Below are 13,396 nucleotides of genomic sequence, written 5' to 3'. Positions count from 1 at the left end.
CATCTGCATTCATTATGTTTCTCCACTCATTCAGGGTTTTCCTTTCATCTCTGTCTGTACCTTCTGCGTTAGCACTCATACAGTACCTGCTATGTTAAGGGTATGTGTATAAGAATGCATCAGCTTTGTAAATCTTGGTTTATCTTGTCATTGTCTACTCTTATTCTACTCTCCTCAAGCATTGGTATTTAGTTCTTCATTGGCTTAGGAAGCTCCATATGACAGAATGTGTGATGTCGATGTGTAAAACAATTGGAGGCAGTAGCGTAGAAACAAGTTGGCATATCAGGCATACCTGAAAATTAAAATGTGGAAAAAAAAATGCATTTCAATGAAAAAGCACTGTTCAGTTATACAGTATGTCCATAAAGTTACATTTATGGACATACACCACCAAAGGATGGTGGGGAGCAGAAGAAACCCAGAACATGAATACAAGCATAGTGCAATATTATATTTATTTCTTACAGTAAATTTTGGTTGCCATACAAGAGTATTGAGGATTTGGGGAAAGTGCGGTTACAGGAACTTCTCTTATCTCAATAATTAACTCTAAATAAGAGGATTCTGCAGCACAAAATTACAGCAACATAGATAACATGAACACAAGTCGTTACACAAAGTAGAGCGAGGAACATCTTATATCTATGAAGAATTAAAAAAAAGAAAGAAACCAAATTGAAACTAATCTCTAAGAGGAAATCCATTTGATATGGGACTTTGTGTGGCGTGTCAACAGTTGGCAACATAGCCCAATCCATTGGGAGATGGGTTTAGCGTTTTTTTTTTTTGTAGTTTTTTTTTTTTTTTTACTTGAGACTCCACTATTCAGCTCTAAAGTTAGATCCACAAATAAATTAGCTTAGTGGTATGTAGTTCCATATAATTAATTTTTCAACAGTCACATCTAGTCTTTTTAAATTTAAATATATAAGTTAGCGTAAAAGTGTCCTCAGACCGTTCCCTACAAAGTGGCCTAAGAGGTTATATATAAATTTACAGCCTGTGAGATTTTGGTAATTTATACACACATAATACACAAACTAAGCAATTGTAATTTCAAAATTTTAATTACAGTATTTAACAGAGGCAGAAGACTACCATTTGATTTCAGTGTGTTGAACGGTCAGTTCTCCCGTAATGGAAATGGTTTTGCTTATTCAAGTTCTTTCCTCCGTGATATGTGGTTCGGGATTCATGATACTGTCAGAGGATTTGTAAACTTGCAAATAACAACCAAACAAACCCATTCATTATAAATATTGCTTCTTAATTGGTACCTCAAAAAATTGTAAGTATATATATTTTTTTATACTTTTTGGCAAACCATACTTCAGAGTTGATGCAGTAACATTTTCTCCAAATACCTTTATAAAATTTTCATATAATTCTCTATAAATCATTAAAAATACTGTGCTTTATTCTGAAGCTCTGTTTTAAAATAACATCTATTTAAAAATGATATAATTAGCAGCTTAACTCCTGTTAGTCTTCTCGAAGGACACCTAATATTTCGCTTACGTCCGTATTAATAATAGATATAACCGTATGTCAACCATTCGTATAGCAAAAGCGAGTGAACGATGATGCGTGGCTTGGCAGAGGAAATGTCGAATATGCACACAGCTGGATTAGCTCACAGAGCTCAGCCCCCATTCATTCTCCACCGCAGGTACCCGTCTCTCGCACCCCACGACCTCTTGTGGAAACATCTCCTTATACCACCAGCCTATAACTGGAACACTGATGCTTTCAATCACACTGGAAAAACAATGTAGCGTCAGACTTTCGCACTGTTGTTTTCCGGTTCGCACAAGAATATTAAAACGCTGTTAACTTTAATGAGACCTCTTTTCGTGAAAGCGATTAGGAATTAATACCTGCCATTATGCTACTGCTCTGTTCCCCGTTTAAAATTAACGTTAAGCTTTTCGGATGTACTGATAACGCTCCGTCAAGCCTTCCTGGGTGATAAATACCACTGGCTGATTCAACTCTCATCGCTTTATTCGAAGATTCACCAAAAGGGCGAACACTTCTGTCGTGCAGAAGAAGGCTTAACGGTGCTTTCAAAACGACGTGTGTCCACAGTCAAACAGATAGATCTTTACACCTGGGAATGTGTGATATCAAGGACTATGTCTGGCCCTTATTCTTTCAACCCAATACAAAAAAAATGAAATGGCAAACTTCCAACATATGCACGTATTACACTGGTCTCTCCCATGTCCTGCATCTTAAACCAATGCATTTTGAGTTTTGAGTCAGAAGACACTAAAACAGTTACAAGCTTCTCAAATAGCCATGCTCTGAGGTGAAGTCTTCAATGCAAAGACTCAGGAGCATGTAAGAGGCGGAGCACCCCACTAACTCGGCAGAGCAGATAAATGGAAGATTAAGAATGCTGAGTTTGAGAGTGTGGAGCATTTGAATAGCATTGGACTACATCAGCCCACTGGTAGATGTTTTGTGGTGCTTTGCTTGTTGAGCACAATCATAGTTAAGATTCTTTGTTTGCTGTGGCCAGATTTTGTTTAGCTGACAAAATTTTCAGTGGCACTTTCTGGCCAAAGGTACTTTCCTTCCCTCTGTGACGCCTGGAAGGCAGCTGCTGCCTGTAAAACTGCAAACAGCAGGTCGGCCAGTGGGTTCAGCTCTGCCAGCCACAGATGATGTGTACATACTTCTTCACAGACAGTTTTTCCTGAATGTATTTTTAGAAAAATCTATCTATAGCTACGTTACTTAGCTACCTAGTTTGCTAATCTGCCTCTATTCTCTGTTCTAAAAACCTTGTCAGGGGAGTAAAGTACCTCGGGCAACTTTCTGCTATTCTAGCAACAGTGAGAAGATGTGCTGCTGGTTCAGTACCTTCCTGTGTTGCACCTAATTTCCTCCCCTGGAGCCCGGGAGAGACCACCAGTACAGGAACCCATGGCTGCTGTTCTACACCACTCCAATGAAGGCAAAAATGGGCAGTGGACAGACAGCAAATACTGCTTCAGTGTGTTACATTTTATATATACTATAAATAGATATGTATTCATTCATATATATAGATATATATATACTTTTATAATTGATATATACTTTTATGGTCTATATACTTAAAACTCTCTCTGCATACATTATATATAAATAATACTGTATGTTTGTATACGTTTGGATAGCAGCATCATTTGAAAGGGGTCACTTGCACTGTAGCCATAAAGCACAGTATTGGTCTGTAGCCCCTCACTGTTGAGCTTGTAACCTATTCCAATACTGTGTTTCATTTGGCCAAAACATTAAATAAAACCTGGTTTGGTTTGCTTGGTACCTTTAACCAAACACGTTCTCATTCCCTGGGTTTTCTAAAAAGATGAATCCCACCCCCGAACCCGTTTACCAACCATCTCATAAACCTCCTGTCTCATAAATCTGTGGGTCAACAGTTCATCGACAAGTGAACACTAAAATGATTATTTGAAAAAGAAATGGACCGGTTTAAGATTAGCGGGTGTGACAGGCGGGAGGTGGCTCGTGGAATGTCAGAAGCCGCTGCTTGTTGGTCGTTTGGCATTTTTAGGGAACAGGGTGAAAGGGAGAACCCTTGGCTTTCACCCCCATGGACACCTGCAATAACGTGGAAGACGAGAATGATTTGCACACCTTTCACACAACTCAGATAAGATACCGTGGATCCAAAATAAATTCACCATGCGCCAAGAAAGAAAGGGAAAGCAGATGACAATGAAAAAACATGTGAGCTGCTTGCTACAATTGTGCCCCTATAGCTGTGAAACAGGTGCGACATATTAAAAGAGGTGCCTTTCTGTTTCAAGTAGAGAGACCGGGACTGTGTGTGCGCTGCAAGAAATGGTTTTCCATCCAGCTGACGAATCAGCTCCGTCTTCTTTTCAGACAAACGGGTGAGAAGCAAGACACTTATTTTCCTAAACAGCCGACACGTCGATAAATATAACCCTTTTTTTTTTCCGCTGAAGAAATATTCTCTGAGGAGATTATAGCAAAGGTAGAAAATGATCGGGTGCATCCAAATGTGGCTGATCCCTTGTATTCCAAAGCGACTGGTCTGTATTACACTGGTATCACAAAAAGAGGATCTACGGCCATCCATCTTTCCTCTCCTCCACCCCGGCCTGGGCGGGGTTCGCGCAGAACCGTTGTGCTTATTCACGACCCGCACTGTCATCACAAAATGGCCACCGTTCCAGAAGGGCGCTCGTCACCTCCCTCTCCGCAAGAGCGGGTGCGGGGAGAACGGTTGCAAACCTCGACGGGGGGGGGGTGGGGGTGGGGGACCGGAGAAAGAAATTCAAAACCGAAAAAGGAAAAATGGAAAAAGATGACAGCAGAAGCCGGGAATCCCTCTCTTATCTGTCGAGCAGCACCTTAAGTGCCCGCTCTATGTTCATCCGGTGGCCCACTCGAGTCACGCCCAGGTCTATCAGGTCCTCCTTCTGGAGGTTGGGCAGGTGGGCGCCCTCGATCTCGTTGTCCATGAAGGCGGCCTTGTGCTCGGTCAGGTTCAGGCTCTCCAGCCAGTCTGCTACATCGTGCTTGGTCCACAGGAGGACGGGTTTGGAGGCGAAGGGCTTGTTGGAGGCGGCCTGGATGAGCGTGAGGGGGGAGGGCGACCGGCTTCTCCCGGACCCCAGGCCCAGCGGGGGCGTGGGGAGGCCGAACACGTCCGACAGCGTGGGGGACGAGGCCGGGAGGGACGCGGCGCGACCGGGGCCCGAGTCTGGAGGGGACGACAGGGGGCTGGGGGCGCGGGGGTGAGGGGGCATGCTGTCCGCCTGCCGGCCCGGAGACGGGGGAGGGTGGTTGCCCGGCCGGGGGGCGAAGGTGACCGTGGAGTTTCGCTGAGTGGCTGAGGGTGGGGGCGTGCCCTCTGGACCCCTGTAGAGAGAGACAGAGAGGGGGGGTGAGAGAGAGAGGGAGGGTGAGCGAGGGAGAGAGAGAGAGTGAGGGAGAGACAGAGAGGGTGAGGAGAGAGGCATAAGGAGGGATGAGAGAGAGAAGGTGGGTGGAGAGGGGGGTGAGAGGGAGAGTTGTAACACACCTTTACTGTAACACTAAAACAACGGCAGAAGGCACAGAAAACCATTAACTCATAAACCACAAGGAAATAAAAAAGGAAAAAAGAGAAAGAAAGATTGAGACAGAGGCAGAGAGAGTGAGCAAAAGAGTGAAAGTGAGATTGAGAGACAGAGAGGGAGGGAGAGAGTGAGCGAAAGAGTGAGAGAGTGAGACAGGGAGGGAGAGAAAGTGCAAGCGAGAGAGAGCAAGCGAGAAAGAAACAGCGAGAGAAATGCAACATACACCTTCCTCTAAAGAGCTCTATTGTTTTAATAAAACGCAACAAAAGCTACTGCAAAGTACTGTCAAATTTGTCATCCACATGTAGACATTTCGACAGTCTCTAAATGTATTCATTTTGGAAACAAACGCACCTAATGTTCTGTGTTGTGGGGCGGAGTCATGCTTTCTAAATTTAGTTTTGAGAAAGCGGAGACAGAGCTTTCTTTAAACAGGGCTATCTCTGACACTACCAGTGCTGCTGGATGGAGGCTGGATTCCTCCTGGCGAACCCTGGCCTGATTAATCCAGGATCTCCCATGCGCTAAAGAGCTTTACTCTTCATTAGTTGACAGACTTACTTGAAAGATTACCCGGCCTGTAAATGAAACAGAAATGACAGGCTTTTCCCAAAGAAATCCTCTCCGCTGGAGCCAGTGCGGAGAAGTTAAAGAAGAGTCAGTGTCACTCCCCCTGCTTGCCAGAGTGGCGAATGCGGTGGGAACACTTCACTGAAACAGCAAGCAGACAGTGAACACTATGCCAGGTTTGTGTCCTACTGCAGAAAGCAGACGGCGAGCCGGCATCCATCTTAAGGCTCCACCCTCGTCACAAGCTAAGTTTCCATCCAAATGTTTCATGAATTTCTGAAAAGTGCGGTTGGCTCCAGTGTAGGTCATTCAGACCCGTTTTCAATGTGAAGTCAATGGGACAATTGCGATCAAAATACGATAACGACCATCGACCGATAACGACTCCGCAAGAATATGTAGTTGCAATCAGTGTTTTTTCTTCATCTAATGCCTCCCCATGTGCTGATTTTCTTTAAGTTATTGTGTTATTAGGACAATACAGCAATACTTTGTGGTTGAATCAGGGACAGATCACGACACTCTCAAACACAAAGGTGTTTTAGGGCAGGCGTCCATGAGACGATTTTCTCAAGAGTTACGATCTCCGGATCTTTGATGCCAGCTCGCATGCCAGAGGTCAGATTGTGTCAACCAATTGGATGATAGACTGTACAGGTTCCCGACCAGATTAGAAAAAACTTCATAAACGGAACCACCCCCTGATTGGTCAATGGGAATTGAAATACAGAATCTGCTCACAAAACCTCTCATATCTTACAATAGTTAAAAATCTGACCATTTTTGTTAAAAAATGATGGGGAGCCCGCAAACTACATTTGGGGCAGCCGCATATTGGCGTACAAACAGCGTAGGAGCACTTCTATTCCCACAGATCCTTCTTAGCAGTGATGAGGCATGAGGAGGCCTATTCGAATGCAAGCAACAGTTAAATACATGACATGCCTTTTAACTAATGTTGAGTTACACAATACATCATGCAGTTAGCGCTGGCTCTATCGATCCACGGTCTTGGCAGGATGTTGAATGCGATGCTTTTTTGGGAATTGATATATGCACTTTAATTTGCTTTGCTCTTGTTTAAATTTCTTGTTCGCAAGAGAGACAATCAATAATTCACACAACCAAAATGATTGAGTACGGCTGCTTGACTGGAGCAGGACTCTTTTTCTGACCGATCTGAAAACATCAAAGCGTGTCGAAAATCAGAACAAAAAAAAACTGAAAAAGTGTTTAGTTGACAGTACTTGGCTGAAGGCTTTCATAGGGCTGGTTCATAAAGGTTGCTATATCCAAACAAGCACTTCTCCTGGTTTCAGCTTTTCCACAGAAATAGTGATTTTTGAAGAGAAGCCATTTCTAAAAAGAACCACAAGAGGGCGTTGTTCTTCGACTGCATCATCCACATGCTTTCCGATTAACTGTTAAAAACAGCCATGCAATAACATTTGAACTGAAAGCTGTTTGAGAAGCAGCACATCCTTATGTGAGCTCTTAACTTAAGTCCATAGATCCAGATGTACTATCTATTTCAGCTCTAGTTCTAGATGCATTCTTTTATAGTTTTATAAAAACTGAATGTGATTATGTATATGGAAATACAGTATAACCTGAATAAACTGAAGTTACCAGTTACAATCAATATATATGATATCATATCACCATGCTTTAAAAAAAAAAAAACATAATTTAGTACCAACTGGAAAACAAAGGTTGTGACATTGTCTTAATCAGGAAACTAAGGACAAAACCTTAGAACAACAACCCATAAAATATAATGTGTCGATTTTTCTTCATGCAAAGAAAAAGCAGTCATAATTACAGCAGTGGTTTCCATGGTTTCTTCCACTCTTTCAGACCCCTCCCCCTAACCTGCTCCCTCATCACCCCATCCTGGGGGATCCGGTGAAAAAAAGCTTTTGGGCTAAGACAGTGTTTCCCAACCTTTTTTCTTCAACGGCACTTTCCAGATGTTCAGCATCAACAGAAGGCCTAAAGCTTTTAATTAAGCAATATGCATTTTAAATACAATTATTTGGGCCTTTTTGAATGCCATTTGTTCATTGACGGTTCTTCACAAGGCACACCTGACCTCACCTGAGGGCACACTGGTTGGGAAACTGTGGGTTGAGGCACAGTGGTGCTCAGTGGCTCCAGTGTGGGCGTCTCAAGTGCAGGAAGGAGCCTGAGCAAATCACCCTCGCAGGGCCAAATGTAATATCGTACTGGTGGCCAGCAGGGGTGGGAACTCCAGGGGTCAGAAAGTAAAAGTCCTGCCCTGTGTTTCAACCACCCATGAGCTCAGCCCAGCTGATGTCACTAATTAGTTATACCTCCTGGCTGAAGAAGTGCTATTTAGCACATCCTGGTGGTTGGAACAAAACACTGGGGAGGACCTTGGCTTTCTGAACCTGGATTTTCGATCTTTGGAAAGCAGAGAAGTAACTAGCGAGCCAGCCAGCCATAGTAGCTAGCTGGCTAATGTCCCAGATCCACCATATTTGTTGTTGTTGTTGCCCATGTAATGGACTGGTAAATGGACTCAATTTATATAGTGCTTTTATTCAAAGCGCTTTATAATTAAACCAATGATTCACCCGTAATGCTTGTGTTATGTTGTGTTCTAACTGTGGATGGAGTTGCATGTCTGGAGGGTGGTTGTCGGTTACTCGTTGCTAAGCTGGTTTTGTGAGTGGTAGCTGAAAAAAACCCACAAGGATGAGTGCCATTCCATATATGCCTTGTCTCCATCTATAGTCGAATCACTAAAATATTTGTTAGCAAAATTTGTAATTGCTTTGGATTCAAATACTTTTTTATGCTTTTGTTTGATCTTGCCTGGTACAACTAAGCCAGCCAAGACAGGGTTTGTACTTCTTAAGAGCATTTCATAGATTCCACCAGACAAGCTTAGTAAAGAGTAGAAAAGTATATTTGAATCAAAATCAATTTTTTGTTTCTTCCACGGCCAAGCACTGCAAGACCCAACATGGCACTCAGCCTAGAACAGTCATACCTCCCCCCACACCCGTACCCCTCCCTCTGCAACTGCTCAGCTCGCTAGCCTGTGCTATGCTCCTGCACACTCACTCCCCTAATGAATGAATCCAAATATAATTACACGTATATTTATATTTATGGGGGCGACATGGCGCAGGCAGTAAGAGCAGTCGTCTGGCAGTCAGAGGGTTGCCGGTTCGATCCCCCGCCGTGTCGGAGTGTCCCTGAACATGACACCTAACCCTGGTCAGGGCCTTGCATGGCAGCCAATCGCCGTCGGTGTGTGAGTGTGTGTATGAATGGGTGAATGGAGAAGCATCAATTGTACAGCGCTTTGGATAAAGGCGCTATATAAATGCCTACCATTTACCATTTACCCCAAGGCCCGACACGGTGTGTCTTCCCGGCTATTAAAAAAAGCACGTTGTCCTGTTATCGCGCGCAGGAAGACGACGAGAATCCGTATCCTCGCGACCCACGGCAGGAACGCTACGCACATCGCCCCCGGGAATGGGATTCACACTGAAGAACGGGAGGGGGACCATGTCCTTCCCAATCTAATAAGGCTCACTCCAATACATCGCCTTAATTAAGGCTGAGGGTCACCGCGGATAATTCATCAATAGACAGTGGGACGTATTGACCCGGGCGGCGAAGTCTTGACGGATGTACTGTGGGCTGTCAGTCTGAAGCGTCCCCAGGGGGAAGATTTACCGTCTCCAAGGCCCGCCACTTCCTGTCAAAAGACTGCTTCGGAAGAAACAAAAAACAAAAGGAACAGGGTCGGGTTTAAGGCCGGGCTAAGCCGGGCGCAAGCGTTTTTAAGCCTGGCTGAACGGCTCCTAAAGAAGACCTAATCCCCCCTCTGACTGCCGTCTGCAACGCCCACCAGGCAGACCGGACCATCCTTTAGTCAGAAGAGGAAGGATGATTCAACAGATATCAGAACGAATGACGGTGCCGACAAGCTGTGGGCTCGAGTCTCTCATTTCCTCCGATGCGTCTGCTCGTCTGCAAGTGATTTATCGGCCTGTATAAACAGCCGTCGCAGGAAATGAAAGCGCCGGCACGCAGCCTGGTAAACAATATGCAGAAGTGCTGTCGCTGTCAGTAAAATGATCCACCATGGCCAACATCTGAAGGGGAATGTAGCGGATTGCAGACAGATGTGCATTAACTACAAGCATTCGTTTCAAAGTCACGAATGCCCAACACATTTTTAATTATCATGAAATATCTTCAGCAAGGTCACACTCTGTCTAACTCGTATACTGACAAGTGTTCAGAATCCAACAAAGGAACAAAGAAAATTGGCTCTAGAATGTCCACAGAAAAAATTGTTTCAAATGAAAGCCGTTTCGTTCATTTCATTCACTCTCGATAAACAGCAAAGGTGAACCTTCCTTTACAAGCCTGCATGCTTGTAACAGTGCTTATTTTATAAAAATATAAAATATTTGTATTTCTTCCACCCATGAACTCAGCTGTTACTAATTAGTTCTACCTCCTGGCTGAAGAATTGTGCCGATTAGCTCATCCAGGTGATTGGAACAAAATACTGGGGAGGACTTTTCTACCTCTGACATTTGTTTGTAAATGTGGATGTGATCCTATGTCCTCTGTGCCTGTGGTCATGGGTACAAACTAGACCTGAGTCAAATGTTTTGGATTTAAATATTTTATACGCTTTATTGAGCTTGTCTGGTGTATTGGAACCTATGGAATACTCTGAAGTATTCAAAGTACCTCAGGTTGTTGGTTCTTGGTTGGCTCAGTTGCAGCAGGCAAAGCCAATCGATCACAGAAAACTATTTTAATCCAAAACAATTCTATATTTGATCTTGTACAAACAAAAATAAATGCCTCCAGGAAATATCCACTCCACTGGTGAGACAGATACAGTAGTATGGCAGATACAGTGGTGTAACATATGCAGTGGTATGGCAGATGCAGCGGTGAGGCAGATTCAGTGGCATGGCAGATGCAGTGGTGAGGCAGATGCAGTGGTGTGACAGATGCAGTGGTGAGGCAGATGCAGTGGTGTGGCAGATTTAGTGGCATGGCAGACAGTGGTGAGGCAGATGCAGTGGTGTGACAGATTCAGTGGCATGGCAGATACATTGATGAGGCAGATACAGTGGTGTGCTAGATGCAGTGGCATGGCAGATGCAGTGGTGAGGCAGATACAGTGGTGTAACATATGCTGCGGTATGGCAGATTCAGTGGTGTGACAGATGCAGTGGTGAGGCAGATACAGTGGTGTGCTAGATGCAGTGGAATGGCAGATGCAGTGGTGAGGCAGATGCAGTGGTATGGCAGATGCAGTGGTGTGACAGATTCAGTGGCATGGCAGATGCAGTGGTGAAGCAGATGCAGTGGTGTGGCAGATTTCGTGGCATGGCAGATACAGTGGTGAGGCAGATACAGTGGTGTGCTAGATGCAGTGGTATGGCAGATGCAGTGGTGTGACAGATTCAGTGGCATGGCAGATGCAGTGGTGAGGCAGATACAGTGGTGTGCTAGATGCAGTGGTATGGCAGATGCAGTGGTGTGACAGATTCAGTGGCATGGCAGATGCAGTGGTGAGGCAGATACAGTGGTGTGCTAGATGCAGTGGTATGGCAGATGCAGCGGTGAGGCAGATTCAGTGGCATGGCAGATGCAGTGGTGAGGCAGATGCAGTGGTGTGACAGATGCAGTGGTGAGGCAGATGCAGTGGTGTGGCAGATTTAGTGGCATGGCAGACAGTGGTGAGGCAGATGCAGTGGTGTGACAGATTCAGTGGCATGGCAGATACATTGATGAGGCAGATACAGTGGTGTGCTAGATGCAGTGGCATGGCAGATGCAGTGGTGAGGCAGATACAGTGGTGTAACATATGCTGCGGTATGGCAGATTCAGTGGTGTGACAGATGCAGTGGTGAGGCAGATACAGTGGTGTGCTAGATGCAGTGGAATGGCAGATGCAGTGGTGAGGCAGATGCAGTGGTATGGCAGATGCAGTGGTGTGACAGATTCAGTGGCATGGCAGATGCAGTGGTGAAGCAGATGCAGTGGTGTGGCAGATTTCGTGGCATGGCAGATACAGTGGTGAGGCAGATACAGTGGTGTGCTAGATGCAGTGGTATGGCAGATGCAGTGGTGTGACAGATTCAGTGGCATGGCAGATGCAGTGGTGAGGCAGATACAGTGGTGTGCTAGATGCAGTGGTATGGCAGATGCAGTGGTGTGACAGATTCAGTGGCATGGCAGATGCAGTGGTGAGGCAGATACAGTGGTGTGCTAGATGCAGTGGTATCTCAGATGCAGTGGTGTGACAGATTCAGTGGCATGGCAGATGGAGTGGTGAGGCAGATGCAGTGGTGTGCACCGGTGGATAACCTTACACTGCGGTCAGAATGCATTCAGAGCAACTCCTCACCAACAGCGATGTGTGGGGGGAGGGCCTCATTGCAGCAAGACTGCTGTGTCTGACCAAGATAACTCATCGATGCTCACTTAAAGCTTAAAGCTCTCCAGAGACACCAGGATTACTGAGTTAGCCAGACTACTGCATACACTGTCAGAAATAAAGTGACAGTCAATTTTTGTTCTTCAGGGATCACATTTCCCAAATGTGCACTGAAAGTGCAGTAATGTTCTTTGGACACAATGAGTACGTTTTCCAAGCAAATAAGGTACAAATTAATTATACATTGCTCTTTGTACCTTTTTTAGGCGCGCTTCGTACATTTATTTCTGAGAGTGTAGAATAAAACCCGGAGCCTTCACAAAACTGGAACATGGACTGAGATAAAAAGAGCTGCTCTGGGTTTTTATTCCGCACAATCATCCTGCTAATTCAGTCACCCTCCTTCGTGAAATACCCCCCTGGATGCGTCCGGGGCAGCGGCCCAGCCCCCGAAGAAGAAACCGGAATCGGTGCAGGGCAGCTCGGTGCTAAATAACCCGTTTAATAACACAACATGGCCGAGTGCACGGAGCTTCCAGCCGAAACGCTCCCCGGCGCGCTGCAGAGCTGCTCCCTCTGACTCACTCTGGAGGGGAAGATCAGTCAGTCACTGAAGGCTCCTCGACACCGCAGAGTTACACACCGCACCGGGCCTCGTGCGGGAACGACGTCACTAACGCGTGCTGAAGGAGAGCCTGCGTGCGTTCACCGCAGGAAGTGTGTGCAGTGCCCGCCCTAAGCGCCGTACACAATTGTTTTCGTTTGTGAACCGAATCATAACCTTTTATACGGAATCGCTCCCTGTACACTTTCAATTTTTTATATTACTCTTTCAAACGCCCTTCACCGTAATGCCACTATTACCAAATCAGGTAATCATGGTATCACCACACACAAATGTACTAAATACCACCGGTACAACTTCCTGCTTTCTTGCTTGACTAAATTGTGCTACAAATGTTGGCCTCTACAGTAATGGATTCAACATGACTGGGGAGAGTCACTGTTGCTCAAGCTAAATCTGTGCATACATCATAGAGTGTGTTTGAGCCACTGTTTTGAAAAGAAGGCTGGTTAACATGGCGAGAACTGTACTGAAAAAAAAACAGCTCAAGCTAAGTTTTAGGAGCTGGTTGACCAGTTCAGACCAGCTCCCAGCTTTTGAAAGAGCTGGTAGCTGGTTGAACAGATATTATATACTTGAGCTCTAGAAGCACACAGTACACAGCTACGGGTCAGAAGATCAGCTTTCATTTGCTCAGGCTCATAA

General features: G+C 45.1%; 1 protein-coding gene across 1 annotated transcript in view; it reads right to left on the bottom strand.

Annotated features, from left to right (window-relative positions):
- Positions 1-4,376: 4,376 nt before the first annotated feature.
- LOC133131612 (SH3 and multiple ankyrin repeat domains protein 2-like) overlaps positions 4,377-13,396 on the bottom strand; it is a 153,127-nt gene continuing 144,107 nt past the window's right edge. Inside the window, exon 23 of the mRNA XM_061246984.1 lies at positions 4,377-4,905. Within this exon, the coding sequence (XP_061102968.1) occupies positions 4,377-4,905 (529 nt within the window). The remainder of the gene's footprint in view (positions 4,906-13,396) is intronic.

Source organism: Conger conger, chromosome 6, assembly GCF_963514075.1.
Source record: "Conger conger chromosome 6, fConCon1.1, whole genome shotgun sequence".
In the NCBI taxonomy this organism is placed as follows: Eukaryota; Metazoa; Chordata; class Actinopteri; order Anguilliformes; family Congridae; genus Conger; species Conger conger.
The sequence above is the reverse complement of the archived record's forward strand: the minus strand, read 5'-3'. Positions and strand labels throughout refer to the sequence as shown.